This window comes from Lucilia sericata, unplaced genomic scaffold (assembly GCF_015586225.1).
Source record: "Lucilia sericata isolate MDLA Ls3-8-SP2 unplaced genomic scaffold, ASM1558622v1 Contig001282F_arrow, whole genome shotgun sequence".
Taxonomy (NCBI): Eukaryota; Metazoa; Arthropoda; class Insecta; order Diptera; family Calliphoridae; genus Lucilia; species Lucilia sericata.
Window position 1 is genome coordinate 97,436 of NW_023995233.1, and position 15,915 is coordinate 113,350.

The 15,915-nt window shown below is 28.8% G+C and overlaps 1 protein-coding gene across 2 annotated transcripts in view; it reads right to left on the reverse strand.

Moving 5' to 3' along the window:
• Window positions 1-15,915, reverse strand: part of LOC119610817 (serine-rich adhesin for platelets-like) — a 49,555-nt gene that overhangs the window by 446 nt on the left and 33,194 nt on the right. For both annotated transcript variants that reach the window (XM_037966197.1, XM_037966198.1), the window contains 2 exons: window positions 8,646-15,818; window positions 3,044-3,537 (listed from right to left, as the gene is read on the reverse strand). In XM_037966197.1, the coding sequence (XP_037822125.1) occupies window positions 8,824-15,818 (6,995 nt within the window). In that variant the 3' untranslated portion in view covers window positions 3,044-3,537; window positions 8,646-8,823. The remainder of the gene's footprint in view (window positions 1-3,043; window positions 3,538-8,645; window positions 15,819-15,915) is intronic.

The following is a 15,915-nucleotide window of genomic DNA, read 5'->3' on the forward strand; positions in this document are numbered from 1 at the left end:
TATTTTTTAAAATTTTTGCTCGTTTTTTACTTAATAGAAGTTGTCATCACTTATAGCAGTAGTTCATTGAAAAGCAGCCAATTGTTAAAAATTACAATATAACTTATTACATCATGGTCTAGTCTATAGTCTAGTCTATAGTCTAGTCTATAGTCTAGTCTATAGTCTAGTCTATAGTCTAGTCTAGTCTATAGTCTAGTCTAGTCTATAGTCTAGTCTATAGTCTAGTCTAGCCTAGTCTATAGTCTAGTCTATAGTCTAGTCTATAGTCTAGTCTATAGTCTAGTCTATAGTCTAGTATATAGTCTAGTCTATAGTCTAGTCTATAGTCTAGTCTATACTCTAGTCTATAGTCTAGTCTATACTCTAGTCTATAGTCTAGTCTATAGTCTAGTCTAGTCTATAGTCTAGTCTATAGTCTAGTCTATAGTCTAGTCTATAGTCTAGTCTATAGTTTAGTCTATAGTCTAGTCTATAGTCTAGTCTATAGTCTAGTCTATAGTCTAGTCTATAGTCTAGTCTATAGTCTAGTCTATAGTCTAGTCTATAGTCTAGTCTATAGTCTAGTCTATAGTCTAGTCTATAGTCTAGTCTAGTCTATAGTCTAGTCTACAGTCTAGTCTATAGTCTAGTCTATAGTCTAGTCTAGTCTATAGTCTAGTCTATAGTCTAGTCTATAGTCTAGTCTATAGTCTAGTCTATAGTCTAGTCTATAGTCTAGTCTAGTCTATAGTCTAGTCTAGTCTATAGTCTAGTCTATAGTCTAGTCTATAGTCTAGTCTAGTCTAGTCTATAGTCTATAGTCTAGTCTATAGTCTAGTCTAGTCTATATCTATAGTCTAGTCTATAGTCTAGTCTATAGTCTAGTCTATAGTCTAGTCTATAGTCTAGTCTATAGTCTAGTCTATTAGTCTATAGTCTAGTCTATAGTCTAGTCTATAGTCTAGTCTATAGTCTAGTCTATAGTCTAGTCTATAGTCTAGTCTATAGTCTAGTCTATAGTCTAGTCTATAGTCTAGTCTATAGTCTAGTCTATAGTCTAGTCTATAGTCTATTCTATAGTCTAGTCTATAGTCTATTCTATAGTCTAGTCTATAGTCTAGTCTATAGTCTAGTCTATAGTCTAGTCTATAGTCTAGTCTATAGTCTAGTCTATAGTCTAGTCTATAGTCTAGTCTATAGTCTAGTCTATAGTCTAGTCTATAGTCTAGTCTATAGTCTAGTCTATAGTCTAGTCTATAGTCTAGTCTATAGTCTAGTCTATAGTCTAGTCTATAGTCTAGTCTATAGTCTAGTCTATAGTCTAGTCTATAGTCTAGTCTATAGTCTAGTCTATAGTCTAGTCTATAGTCTAGTCTATAGTCTAGTCTATAGTCTAGTCTATAGTCTAGTCTATAGTCTAGTCTATAGTCTAGTCTATAGTCTAGTCTATAGTCTAGTCTATAGTCTAGTCTATAGTCTATATAGTCTAGTCTATAGTCTAGTCTATAGTCTAGTCTATAGTCTAGTCTATGGTCTAGTCTATAGTCTAGTCTATAGTCTAGTTTATAGTCTAGTCTATAGTCTAGTCTATAGTCTAGTCTATAGTCTAGTCTATAGTCTAGTCTATAGTCTAGTCTATAGTCTAGTCTATAGTCTAGTCTATAGTCTAGTCTATAGTCTAGTCTAGTCTATAGTCTAGTCTATAGTCTAGTCTAGTCTATAGTCGAGTCAATAGTCTAGTCTATAGTCTAGTCTATAGTCTGGTCTATAGTCTAGTCTATAGTCTAGTCTAGTCTATAGTCTAGTCTATAGTCTAGTCTATAGTCTAGTCTATAGTCTAGTCTAGTCTATAGTCTAGTCTATAGTCTAGTCTATAGTATAGTCTATAGTCTAGTCTATAGTCTAGTCTAGTCTAAGTCTAGTCTAGTCTATAGTCTAGTCTATAGTCTGTCTAGTCTATAGTCTAGTCTAGTCTATAGTCTAGTCTATAGTCTAGTCTATAGTCTAGTCTATAGTCTAGTCTATAGTCTAGTCTATAGTCTAGTCTATAGTCTAGTCTATAGTCTAGTCTATAGTCTAGTCTATAGTCTAGTCTATAGTCTAGTCTATAGTCTAGTCTATAGTCTAGTCTATAGTCTAGTCTATAGTCTAGTCTATAGTCTAGTCTATAGTCTAGTCTATAGTCTAGTCTATAGTCTAGTCTATAGCCTAGTCTATAGTCTAGTCTATAGTCTAGCCTATAGTCTAGTCTATAGTCTAGTCTATAGTCTAGTCTATAGTCTAGTCTATAGTCTAGTCTATAGTCTAGCCTATAGTCTAGTCTATAGTCTAGCCTATAGTCTAGTCTATAGTCTAGTCTATAGTCTAGTCTATAGTTTAGTCTATAGTCTAGTATACAGTGAAGTCCATAATCGAATCTATAGTCTAGTCTATAATCTAGTCTGTTGCCTAGTTTACAGTATAGTCTATAGTCTTGCTCATAGTTTGGTCTATAGTCTAGAGGAAAATTAGTTTAGTACATTAAACCTGTAAATTACTTATTTTGTTCTTAATACTATTTCAAAAATCCAATTTTCCACGCCTGCAGTATATTACTAAACACTGCTTTATCAAATTAATAGGCATTTTTTATGCCTATTAATATATAACTAAGATAATACAGTTTTCTACTATTAAGGGTAATAATATGGGTAATAACGTAGAAGAAGACGGTGTTGTCAATGATAATAAAAGTGTTGCATTTATGAAAAAAGATGTAAAAAACGTTTTTCTTAGAAACTATGATATTTTTTAAATAAATAAATAAGTTTTTGTTTTATTTAAATACAATTTTATTAATTATTTCTTTCAAAACACTTCTCTTAAATATTTTTTCTAATTTCTGTTAAGATTTTTTTGAAAATAAAAATATAATAATTTATTGGTATGTATGATTTTTTGTTGTTGTTTAAATAATAAGTTAATAAATAAATACAGCATTATAGATTAGTAAATTATAATAATATAAGAATAAAACATTTACATGAAATTAATTTTTTTTGAAAAAATAAATGTTAGTTACCTTAAATATGGATTATGTTTTTTTAAACGATTTGTTTAGATTTTAATGAAAATGTTTTTATTTTTTGTTATAATTATATGGATAAATACAAATATATATATAAATAAATATTAAAAAAACAAATAAATTGAGCAAAAATTTTTTTTGTATAAATTTAAGAAAATAACACTCTTAATACCACTATTTTTTTAGGGAGTAGGTAGTAGAATAGAACTGCTGTGTTTTGGCCGGTTTTTTTTTTTTAAATGTTAAATATGATTGTTGTTTAAAAATGTTTATGGTTTTGGCATATGAATTTTGTTTGGTGTATATTTTTTTTAATTCAATTTTATTTTTCAAATATTATTTGGAGTTTTTAAGTAGAAATGTTTTTTTATGTTTGTTTTGCTTTAGGCACACTAGCATCGTTTTTTTGTTTTCAATTAAACAAATTTTTAATTTTAATTTGTATAATTTTTTTTAGCATGTTACGAGTTGGGATGTTTAAATAACATCTGGAAAAAAATTAAGAATAAAAAAAGAAAAAATAAAAATTATGATTTTTGTAAAAAATCGGGAATTTTTTAAAATATAGTATGTATATTCAGTTTTTAAAGTGGACAAACACACACACACATGAAAATGACAATGTTGTTTACAATTTTTACAAAAAATTTTGAATTTTTTTCAAGTGCCAATTCTAGCAAATTTATGATATTTTTAATAAAAACTACTTTTTTTTCAACTAAATCAAACTTTTAGCCAACTTTTTATACATTTGTTTTATTTTCTAAAAAAAATAGTTTTAACTTAGCAAAACAACTAAATTTGTATAAAAAATTAACAAAATACAATTAATACTTAACAGAAACAATAAAACACATTTTTTTGCAAACATCATTACTGTAAAAAAAAGCACTGAATTATCAACACTCTCAAAATTTTCTAGAACAAAAGTTTGCTACTTTAAGTTCTTGTAACTAGGGTTCTATAAATCGACTTTCGAATAATCGAACAATCGACTATTTGTCGAAAAAAGTCGAAAAGTCGAAGTCGACTATTTTGTCCCAAAAAAGACGATAACTCGACTATCGTCTATGAAAAAAGTCGAAAAGTCGACTTTGTAAATAAAAGTCGAAAAAAAATCGAAAAGTCGGAAAGTCGAAAAAAGTCGAAAAGTCGAAAAAAGTCGAAAAGTCGAAAAAAGTCATAAGTCGAAAAGAGTCGAAAAAAGTCGAAAAGTCGGAAAAAGTTGAAAAGTCGAAAATTTTAAATAAGTGGAAAAGAGGTCAAAAACTCTAAAATAGTCGGAAAAACTCGAAAAAAGTAAAAAATAGTCGAAAAATGTCGAAAAAAAGTCTAAATAAGTCGAAAATAGTCAAAAAGTCGTAAAAAATCGAAAAGTCAAAAAGTCGGAAAAAGTCGAAAAGTTGAAAAAAGTCGGAAAAAGTCGAAAAGTCGAAAAAAGTCGAAAAGTCGGAAAAAGTCGAAAAAAGTCGGAAAAAGTCGGAAAAAGTCGAAAAGTCGGAAAAAGTCGAAAAGTCGACCATTTATAAAATACTTAAAGTCGAAAAGTCTAAAAGTCGACTTTTAAATAAATGAAAAAGAAAAAAGTCGAAAAATCGACTTTTCATAAAATGGAAAAAGTCGAAAGGTCGAAAAGTCGACTTTTAACCAAATGCAAAAAGTCGAAAAGTCGACTTTTCGTTTCAACTATAGAACCCTACTTGTAACTTTTCCTTTAGTAAGAATTATAACAGCCAGATTAAGTTTTTTATACACAAAGCAAGTTTTATTAAACTCGCTTAAACCATTTAGGAATTAACGATAAAAAAAGCACTAAATTGTTAACAATTTTTATTTGGGTCCTGGCTACCGCCTTACTATGTAACATTTATAGCAACCAAGTTAAGAACATTAACTCAGCTTTAAGTCATTAATAGCCACACAAAGTTTTTGAAATTAGCATAAGAAAAGCGCTAAATTGTCAACGAAATATAACAAAATTGTAAAGAATTTAATTTGTTCCTTAGTTTAAGGTCTTCTAAACAATCCCGCCTTTGGTGTACTAGAACAACCAAATGCAAAACATTTACTCAGCTTTAAGGCCTCTATATCTCCAGAAGTTATAAACAAAAAACGCCAAATTGTTAACATTTTACATTTAATTCTAGCTTTGGGCCCTTCTAAACCGTCCCCTTGAAGGTTTAGAACAAAAAAAAAAGTAAATCTAACATCTACTATGACTCCTTTATAAAACTACTATGACTCCTATAGAAATTTCGGGAAATTTTGATAAAGTTTGTTTACAGAAAGTTCTAAAATTTGTCTAATTTTTGGGAATTTTGAGGAGATTTTTAAGGAGTTTTTGAAAATATGGAAAATTTAGAAGATTTTGAAGTATTTTTGTGAATTCTTAAGGAATTAACAAAAAACTTATAATTTGTAGAAGTATTTTTAACTTTTTTGACAAAAAATTCCAAAGAAATCGAAAAATTTTGAAAATTTTGTGGGGATTTTGAAAGAGATTTCAGGAATTTTGGCAATTCTGAAAGATTTTTAAATTATTATTGTTGGTTAAAGAATTTTTAACTGTATTGGCAGGAATTTACAGGAAAATCTAAAATTTGTATAAATTTTGGGAATATAGAGGGGATTTTTAAATTTTTGTTTGAGAATTTGGGAAATTGAGAAGATTTTGAAGTATTTTTTTGTGAATTCTTAAGGAATTAACAATTAAATACTCATTTGTAAAAGTGTTTTAATTTTTTTTACAGAAATTTCCAAAAAAATTAGAAAAAAAAAATTGAAAATTTTAAGGGGATTTTGAATGAGATTTTAGGAATTTTGGCAATTCTGAAAGATTTTGAAATAATTATTTTTTGTTAAAGAATTTTTAACTTTATTGGCAGGAATTTACAAAAAATTCTAAAATTTCTATAAATTTTGGGAATTTTGAGGAGATTTTTAAGGAGTTTTAGAGAATTTGGAAAATTTAGAAGATTTTGAAGTATTTTTGTGAATTCTTAAGGAATTAACAAAAAACTTATAATTTGTAGAAGTATTTTTAACTTTTTTGACAGAAATTTCCAAAGAAATCGAAAAATTTTGAAAATTTTGTGGGGATTTTGAAAATGTTTTTGGGAATCTTTGGCAATTCTGAAAGATTTTGAAATAATTATTGTTGGTTAAAGAATTTTTAACTTTGTTGGCAGGAATTTACAGAAAATTTTAAAATTTGTTTAATTTTTGGGAATTTTAAGGAGATTTTAAAAAAGTTTTTGAGAATTTGGGAAATTGAGAAGATTTTGAAGTATTTTTTGTGAATTCTTAAGGAATTAACAAAAAACTTATAATTTGTAGAAGTATTTTTAACTTTTTTGACAGAAATTTCCAAAGAAATCGAAAAATTTTGAAAATTTTGTGGGGATTTTGAAAATGTTTTTGGGAATCTTTGGCAATTCTGGAAGATTTTGAAATTATTATTGTTGGTTAAAGAATTTTTAACTTTGTTGGCAGGAATTTACAGAAAATTTTAAAATTTGTTTAATTTTTGGGAATTTTGAGGAGATTTTTAAAAAAGCTTTTGAGAATTTGGGAAATTGAGAAGATTTTGAAGTATTTTTTGTGAATTCTTAAGAAATTAACAATAAAATTATCATTTGTAGAAGTATTTTCAACTTTTTTGACAGAATTTTCTAAAGAAAACGAAAAATTTTGAAAATTTTGTGGGGATTTTGAAAATGTTTTTGGGAAATTGAGAAGATTTTGAAGTATTTTTTGTGAATTCTTAAGGAATTAACAATAAAATTATCATTTGTAAAAGTGTTTTCATTTTTTTTTTTACAGAAATTTCCAAAAAAATTGAAAATTTTAAGGGGATTTTGAATGAGATTTTAGGAATTTTGGCAATTCTGAAAGATTTTGAAATTATTATTGTTGATTAAAGAATTTTTAACTTTGTTGGCAGGAATTTACAGGAAATTCTAAAATGTGTCTATATTTTGGGAATTTTGAGGAGATTTTTCAAAAAGTTTTTGAGAATTTGGGAAATAAGGAGATTTCGAAGTAATTTTTGTGAATTCTTAAGGAATTAATAATAAAATTGTCATTTGTAGAAGTATTTTCAGCTTTTTTGACAGAAATTTCCAAAGAAATCGAAAAATTTTGAAAATTTTGTGGGGATTTTGAAAATGTTTTTGGGAATCTTTTGCAATTCTGAAAGATTTTGAAATAATTATTATTTGGTAAAGAATTTTTAACTTTGTTGGCAGGAATTTACAGGAAATTTTAAAATTTGTTTAATTTTTGGGAATTTTGAGGAGATTTTTAAAAAGTTTTTGAGAATTTGGGAAATAAGGAGATTTCGAAGTAATTTTTGTGAATTCTTAAGGAATTAATAATAAAATTGTCATTTGTAGAAGTATTTTCAACTTTTTTGACAGAAATTTCTAAAGAAATCGAAAAATTTTTAAAATTTTGTGGGGATTTTGAATGAAATTTTAGGAATTTTGGCAATTCTGAAAGGTTTTGAAATTATTATTGTTGGTTAAAGAATTTTTAACTTGGTTGGCAGGAATTTACAGAAAATTCTAAAATTTCTATAAATTTTGGGAATTTTGAGGAGATTTTTAAGGAGTTTTTGAGAATTTGGAAAATTTAGAAGATTTTGAAGTATTTTTGTGAATTCTTAAGGAATTAACAAAAAACTTATAATTTGTAGAAGTATTTTCAACTTTTTTGACAGAATTTTCCAAAGAAATCGAAAAATTTTGAAAATTTTGTGGGGATTTTGAATGAGATTTTAGGAATTTTGGCAATTCTGAAAGATTTTGAAATTATTATTGTTGGTAAAAGAATTTTTAACTTTGTTGGCAGGAATTTACAGAAAATTCTAAAATTTGTCTAATTTTTGGGAATTTTGAGGAGATTTTTCAAAAAGTTTTTGAGAATTTGGGAAATTGAGAAGATTTTGAAGTATTTGTTGTGAATTCTTAAGGAATTATTAATAAAATTATCATTTGTAGAAGAAATTTTCAACATTTCGGACAAAAATTTAGTGGAAATTCAAATTTTTTTTTGGGAATTCTAAGGGGATTTTGAGAGGTTTTAAGGAATTTAAAGTGAATTTGATAAATTTTTCTTTAATTACTATGAATTTACATTGAAAGTATTACTTGTTAAAAAAAAGTTTAACATATTTGAAAAAAAAATCAAAGTTTTGGGAATTTTGTGGGGATTTTACAAAAATTTTTGAGAATTTGAGAAACTTAAAAGAAATTACAGGGGAAATGCCTAGTAATCATAAATTTTCAACAATTTAGGAGATTTTGAGGGTATTTTGGCTTCAACAATAAAAAATAGTTTAAAGTTTTTCCTATTTTTTTATAAATAATTATATTTAGAGTATAAAGTTGTGGTTTTTTGGACAAAAAGGGAAGGGAGGGATGTTAAGAGATAACAAATTTCCAAGCATTATTTATGTTTTTGTTTAGCTATAAACTACACCAGCACCTCTATTAAAACTTAAACTTAAAACCCTATAAAATTATTAAAACAAATATTATTCTAATATAAATAATAATAATAAAAAAATTATAAAATTAAATTATTTAGTACATACTTAGTAAAAAGTGGAGTAGAAGAGTAGTAGAAGTATAATAGTAGTAATAAGAAGAAGAAGGTGGTGGTGGTTGTTGGTAGTAAAATACTAAGAAAACACACTCATTTACAAAAGAGCGAATGTAAGAGAAATAGACAAAGTTTAGAAGAGCAGTAGTAGTAGAACTAGTAGAAGTTATTCAAACATAATACAGCGTATTGCCAGGTATACGTCTACGTAGAGGAGCATTACAAGTTGAAGGAGTAGTAGTAGTAGTTGAAGTAGTTTTAAAACAAGTGGTGTTGGTGGTGATGGAGGAGGAAGTAATAGTAGAATTAGAGGAGTAGGAAATCATAGTTGTTTTTGCCAGTTTGGGTGCATTATTATTATTATATAAACGTCGTGGTAAAACTTTAGGAGGATTTTTTATAGTTGTTGTTGTTGCAGTTGTTGCTTGTACTTTTAAAGGTGGAGCTGGAGTAAAAGTTGTCGCTGTCGTTGTGGTTGTAGTCGTGGTATTTTGTTGATATTTTGCTTTATTTGTGTAACGTAAAGAAGAAGAAGAGAAAGAAGAATTTGCATAAGAAATATTTGTTGGTTTTAAATTACTTAATGCCACCACCTTAGTTGGAAAATTAGTAGTAGTAGTAGTAGTTGCAGTAAAAGTAGTAGCAATTTCTGTTGTAGTAGTTTCTTTTAAGTCCTTAACCATTGTAAAAGGTGTAGGTGTTGTTGTTTTTGTTGTAGTAGTTGGTGTAATAGAAAATTTTGTTTTTAAATTTAAATGTGATTTGCTCAGAAACTGAGGAGTGGGATAATTAAAGGAATGGTTATAACCTAAATAAGTTGAAGTAGTATCCTCTTCTAAAGAAGTTAAGGAAGCCTTATAAAGAGTATTCAAAGCTTTAGCGGATATAATCTGTTCGGAATTTCCATATGATTGTGAACCCTGCGCAATTTTGTTAGTTTTAAGGGCAGATTTATGAAAATCAGTAATCGTTTGGATTGAATTTGTTAAATTCTCTTTCGTGCAAGAATCCGTAACAAATTTATGAGAATTTTTAAAAACGTCTCCATAGAATGGAGTCGGCAATGTGTTAAAACTTGTAACCGAAATTTTTTCATTATTTGCTATAGAAAATATTGGCAAGTTTTGGGATATCGAAGATTCCTTGGAATCTCGAAAAACTAAAGAGGATTCGTTAACAATTACAGGAAAATTACAGAAATTTTGAGAATTTCCTGAAGATTTCGTTAAATTCTTCGAAAATTGAGGAAAATTAGTTAAGTTTTCACAACTTTGGGAAGATTTCGCAGAAATTACAGAAGAATAGGAATAGTTGCCAGAAAATTGGGAATTATGAGGGCTTTTCGAAGAGGATTTTGAATATTCCAAAGAATTAGCCATAAAAGGAACATTTGTAGAGCAAGTTTGAGCTTTTGTCGCAGAAATTGCGTTAGAATTCGAATAATTTGCAGAAATTTGGGAATTACGACGGGATTTTGAAGGGAGTTTTGGGAATTCCAAAGAATTATAAATAAAACTATCACTTTTGGAAGAATTTTCTTGTTTTTTAAACGGAATTTCTGGAATATTTGAAAAATTGCCACAGTTTTGGGAATTTTGAGGAAATTTTGTAATAGAATTAACATAGTTTTCAGTATTATAAGCAGATTTTGGAAATTTCGAAGGACAAACATTAAAATTATCACTTGCAGAAGAAGTTGTAACTTTTTTAAACGAAATTTCCGGTAAATTTGAAATATTTTCAGAAATTTGGGATTTTTTGGGGGATTTCGAAGAAATTTTTGGGAATTCGAAGGCATTAGTTATAAAAGTGTTATTTGTAGAAGAAATTTCAGTTTTTTTTAACGGAATTTTTGGGATATTCAAAGAATTCTCACAGTTTTGGGAATTCTGAGGGGATTTTGGAGAATTAATAGAAGTTGATTTTTTAGGAGCATTTAAGGAATTGACATCAAAATCATCACTTTTAGAAGAAATTTTAACTTTTTTAAACGAAATTTCCGGCAAATTTGAAATATTTTCCGAAATTTGGAAATTTTGAGGAGATTTTGAAAAAGGTTTTGGGAATTGTAAAGCATTAACTATCAATGAATTATTTTTAGAACAAAATTCTTTGTTTTCCAAAGAATTTTCATGTAAATTCGAAAAATATTCACAATTTTGGGAATTCTGAGGAGATTTTGTAATAATATGTGGGAATTCCGGGGAAGGTGCAGATAATCCTGGAGAATCATTTATTTCAATATTTTCAACAGATTCTTTTAGGATATTATCCAAATTTCCATAAGTTTGGGTATTTTGAGGAGATTTTGTAAAAGTTTTTAGGGAACTATCAGCAAATGTTTGGGAATCAATATTTAAAGAATCAATGGAAGATGTATCGACATTTGTAACAAAAGTTTCCACGAAACTTGTTAAATTTTTAGAAACTGGAGAAATTGGGGATTTTAATGTTGCATTAGGGAATTCGTTACGATTAACAGGGTTTGCTTGAGCATAATTTCTAAAACCAGTTTCTATTTTTTCACCTAAAATTTCTGGGGAATTTAATAAATTTTCTGAAATTTTAATGTTTTCCAGCGATTTTGAATGTTGGGAATTTTGAAGAGATTTTAAAGAATTCTCTGGGAATTCAAAGGAAGCGTTGCCATTTTTATATTCATTTGTTAAGGAACTATACTTAAGAGTATTTTCATTAAATTTTTCGAATTTTTGGGAATTTACCGAATTTTTATTAAAATTTTCCACTTTTAGGGCAACATTGCTACCAGATTTTTTCGCAAATCGCTGAGAAATTTCGTCGGCATCAGTTTCGCATGTTGCATTTGCTCTTAGTCTATTGGTCCTTAAAATTCTTTGCTTAATAGCAGCAGAAATTTCCGAACTATTAGCGTGCGATTCTGGCTTGGGATTATGTGTATTTTTCCCGGATGTTGTGGGAATTAAAGGGGAACCTTGGCTGGCATTACTAACGCTCGTATTTAAACTTTCTGAGTTGCTCAATTTTGTGGAAAAGGCAGCTTTTTCTTTAAGATAGGAAGCATTAACCGAAAAAGTTGTAACTGTTTGGATTTTAGAGGAACATTTTTCCTCCAAACATCCCGTTTGAGTTCCAATAGATGCTGCTAAAGTAGTGGAAGTTCCCTCTTTATTATCAACATCATTAGCAAAAAAAGTTTCATTTTTTTCGAAACAACAACTTTCCTTCAAAGTTTCAGAATTTGTAAACGATTCTTCAGCAGTCTCAAGAGTTTTGTTAAAATCTGATGTTAGATCCCCAGGGTCCTTTAACTTATCCAAAGAAGTGGTTTCTTCTGATTCTAGGGAACTAACAGAAGTTATTTTAGAACTTATTTGGGTAGATTTGTTTAAGTCTGAGTTTGACTCGCAATGAAACTCTCCCGGGGCCTTTAAATCACTCAAAGAAGAGATTTCTTCCAGTTCTCTCTCTTCTGCTCCCACAAACGTGGTGATCTCATAGTTGACTTCAAAAGGTTGGGGACTTGTATTGAAAGTTGCTTCCTTATATAGTGGTTTTAATTTAAGAGATTTTTCGGATAATAATATTTCAGGTTCCATATTCGAATCTTTGCAAGAAGTAGCTTCCAAATTTTCATTTTCTAATGTTGCATTTGGAACCTCCGCTTCATTAGGGTCGTGATTTACCAAACTCTCTTTACTATCTAAAATTTCTTTCAATTTGGCAGTTTCTTTAAAAAACTCCATAAAATTTTCTATCTTTTCTAAATCGGCAATATCTCCTATCCTTCCCCGTTTACCTAGCTTCCCATTTTGATCACCCACCTTATCAAAAAAATCAAATGATTGAGATTTTTCGGTGGCCGATTGCCATTCATTGGAATTTCTCAACTTCATTTTTATTTTACCCGTTTTGGCAAATAGTTTCCTATTAATTTCCGCCATTTTTATTTGATTCTCGGGCAAGCTGAGAGATCTTTTTACCGGACTTAAGGGACAGGTTTGGGTACAAGAGTTCGATTCACTAAAAGTTTCATAGAATTTCAATGAATTCTTAAAAGATTTGGAGGCATTTTTATAGAAATTTTTCGATTTACGAAAAGAGGCATATGTGGAGACATTATGCGAGGCCATGGAGGTAAAATTTAGTAATTTTTCTGTGGTTTTAACGCGCAAAGTTTTGGGTTTTTTGGGCGCTATTTTTTGCTTAGTGGCTAAAGGAGATGGAACGATTTCAGCCGGTTTAAAAGACCATTTAGAGGGCAAAGTATTACAGGCTGTTATATAGTTAAACTCTTCATTACCTAAAGTACTGTCTAGACTTTGTGATTCTTCGGAAAAGGATTTCTCTAATTGTTGTAAACAATAGGAAGTTTTGGATTTCTTTAAATGTAACAGGGAATTAAAATCATAAGGTGAACAGCCCTCAAGTTCTATATCGACATCTTGTATAACTATAGAAGAAACTTCACCTTCATCTAATTCCACACAAATCGTTTGTTCGTTAGTTTCATCGGCTTCCAAAGAATCTAAAGATATAGCGTGCAGGGGTTTTAATTGAACGCTTTTAGATTCAAACCTAGCTGGTGTTAAATTTTCAATATTTTCTAAATCATATTCACTTTTTATTTGCTCCTCTGCTGAGGAATCTAGGGAATTGTCAGGAGTTTTGTTTTTTATTGAAGAATCTGTAAATTTTTCTGTTATTTCTTTGTTTTCATTAGACAATGCTGCCAAGTTTGTGTTGCTGATACTCATTTCTATTTCAGGAGATGCCATACAGTTAAAATCGTCTAGAGTTACCATTGACTGCTTAGTTTGTGGATTTTTATTAAAATTATTTGCAGTTTCTATATTTTCATTAGTTTCCTCAATATTTTCAAAAATTAACGCTTCAGTTTTGAAATTTTCTAATGATTTAGTTTCATTTCTTGGAAAATCTTTAGTTTCTTTAAAATTTTCTAAAGATTTGGTATGATTTTGATATAAATATTCACAATCATCTATATAAACAACCGTTAAGTCTTTGCTATAATCTAAAGACTCAATGTTATTAACAGAATTCGAATTAACGGGAAAACATTCTATGTTATTAACAGAATTTGCGAAATCTTTTGCTAAATATTCGTTAATTTCCAGGGTTTGTAAATTATTAAGAGATTGAGTAAATTCCAAAGAATTTTGTGTTAGATTTTCATCGATTAAATCTATATGGTTAACAGATTTTGATTTAAACTCTTTTGGAGTGGAAGAATTCATTAAAATCTGGGAAATTTCGTTTTCAATTTCGGATTTTGGTGTAAAAGTTTGAGAAGCATTCTGTTTAGAAATTGATTCTTCTTTTAATGAAAGATTTGCTGAATTCTCCAATGAATTCTCTAAAGTATCTAGAACTTCTAGAGTCTTATAGGTCTCATTTCCTGATAATTTTTTAGCATCTTCTTTTAAATTATCATTATTTCCCTTCAATATGGAAGAATCTGGAGTTTTATCTTTATTATTCAAATTTAACTTCTTTATTTGTCTGGCGGGATAATTTTCTTTAATTTTCAATTCAATATCTGTTAAATAATTTGCATTAAATGTTAAATCTAACGATTCTACAGATTTTTTACAGTTCTCAAATTGTTTATCTGATTTATTGGTTTCAAACACAAATTTATCAGTCGTTTCTAATCTGTCTATAGACTCTTTAAGTTTATCTATGAAATTAGAGAAATTTTCGTTTAAATTTTCATTCAAATCTCTAGATTCCTCCAAATTGCTTAAAGTACTTAGTAATTCTTGGGATTTTTTGGAAATTTCCAAAGATTTTGTTAAATTTTGGCAATCCATTAAACTTTCTTGATTTTTTGGTAAATGTATATCTAAATTTTTTAATTTGTAATCTACTTCTGTTAATTCTGAAGAATTTTCTTTAAAATTTGTGTTTTTAGATTGTATTTCTGTTAAATTTTTCCCAATTTGTATGGTTTCACAAAGATTCTCTTTCATTTGTTTATTTACATTAGACAATGCTGCCAAGTTTGTGTTGCTGTTATTTACTTGATAATCAAGTGTTGCCAGAGGGTTAAAATCTGTTAGGGTGCTTGTTGTAGAAACATTTTCTAGGTTTTTGTTAATTTTTGTTAATTGTTTTGAATCTTCTTGAAATTCTTTGTTATTTAAATGAATTTTGGTTTCATTGTTAGAATTCATTGCAAATTTTTGGGAATTGTCGATATTTTCGGAAATTTTTAAAGAATTTTCCAAAATTTTTAAAGAATTTTCGTTTTCTAGGAAATTTTCTTGTGAATTTATTTGCGTTTTATTAATTTTGTTTGATTTTGAGGTTACTTTTGTTAAATCCTGTTTATTTTTAGGGAGATTTTCTGGAATTATAGGGTTTTCTTTATTTGTTTTAAAAATTTCTTGAGATTTTGTTAATTCACGAAAAATTTCTTGGGATTTTGAGAAAGTTGATCTCTGATCGCAATTAGTTTGTGGTTTCTCTATTAAATTATTCAAAGATTGTGTACGTTCTTGGGATTCTTGGTTTTTTACTAAAAAGGAACTTAAACGAGCTTTAGCGTTTGGATTAACTGGCTGGCTGGTTGTGGTAAAGGAAAAAGTAGGGTTAAGTTTATCATGAGAATTTACTTCGGGTGAAAAATAGAGAGAAGTTGCATCAGATGTAGTAGTGGTTTTTGAACCTGTTTCCAAATTTCTTAAAGAATTTGAACGTGCTACTGAGGCCGAAACGTTGAAAGTAGAGAAGGTTTTTTGAAATTCATTAGAACGTGAACGTTGTACTGGTTTCTTAACTGTAGGAGTTGGTGCCGTCGTTTCTCTAAGAAAACAAGCATATTGTGGATTATTTAAGACTCTGGCTTTTGTTTTAAGGGGTGTTGCCTTTTCCTCCTCTTTAGGCTGGTAGCGCGGTTGTTCCTCCTTTACTATTTCGTTTAGTTTTAAATTTGGGAAATTTAAAATTTCTCCGGCTGCAGCCGGGTTCTTCCTCATTTGCCAGCGTTTCTCGGGTAGTGGAGGTTTTTGTGGCGTTGCTGCTGCTGCTGTTGCCAGTGGTAGTTTTAAATCTTTGCGGGATTTCTTCCCGATTTCCTGCTCCTTTTCTATTGGTTTTATTGGCGTTTCTTTGGCTGATGCTGTCGTGGTTAATGGTATACCCTTCTGTAAATCTGGGTAATCTGTAAAAATTGATTTTAAGTATTTTGATTTTGTTTTAACTGGTTGGATTTTATTTTTCTTTTAAAAAGTACACAATTTTCCTGTTTAGTTTTGGTT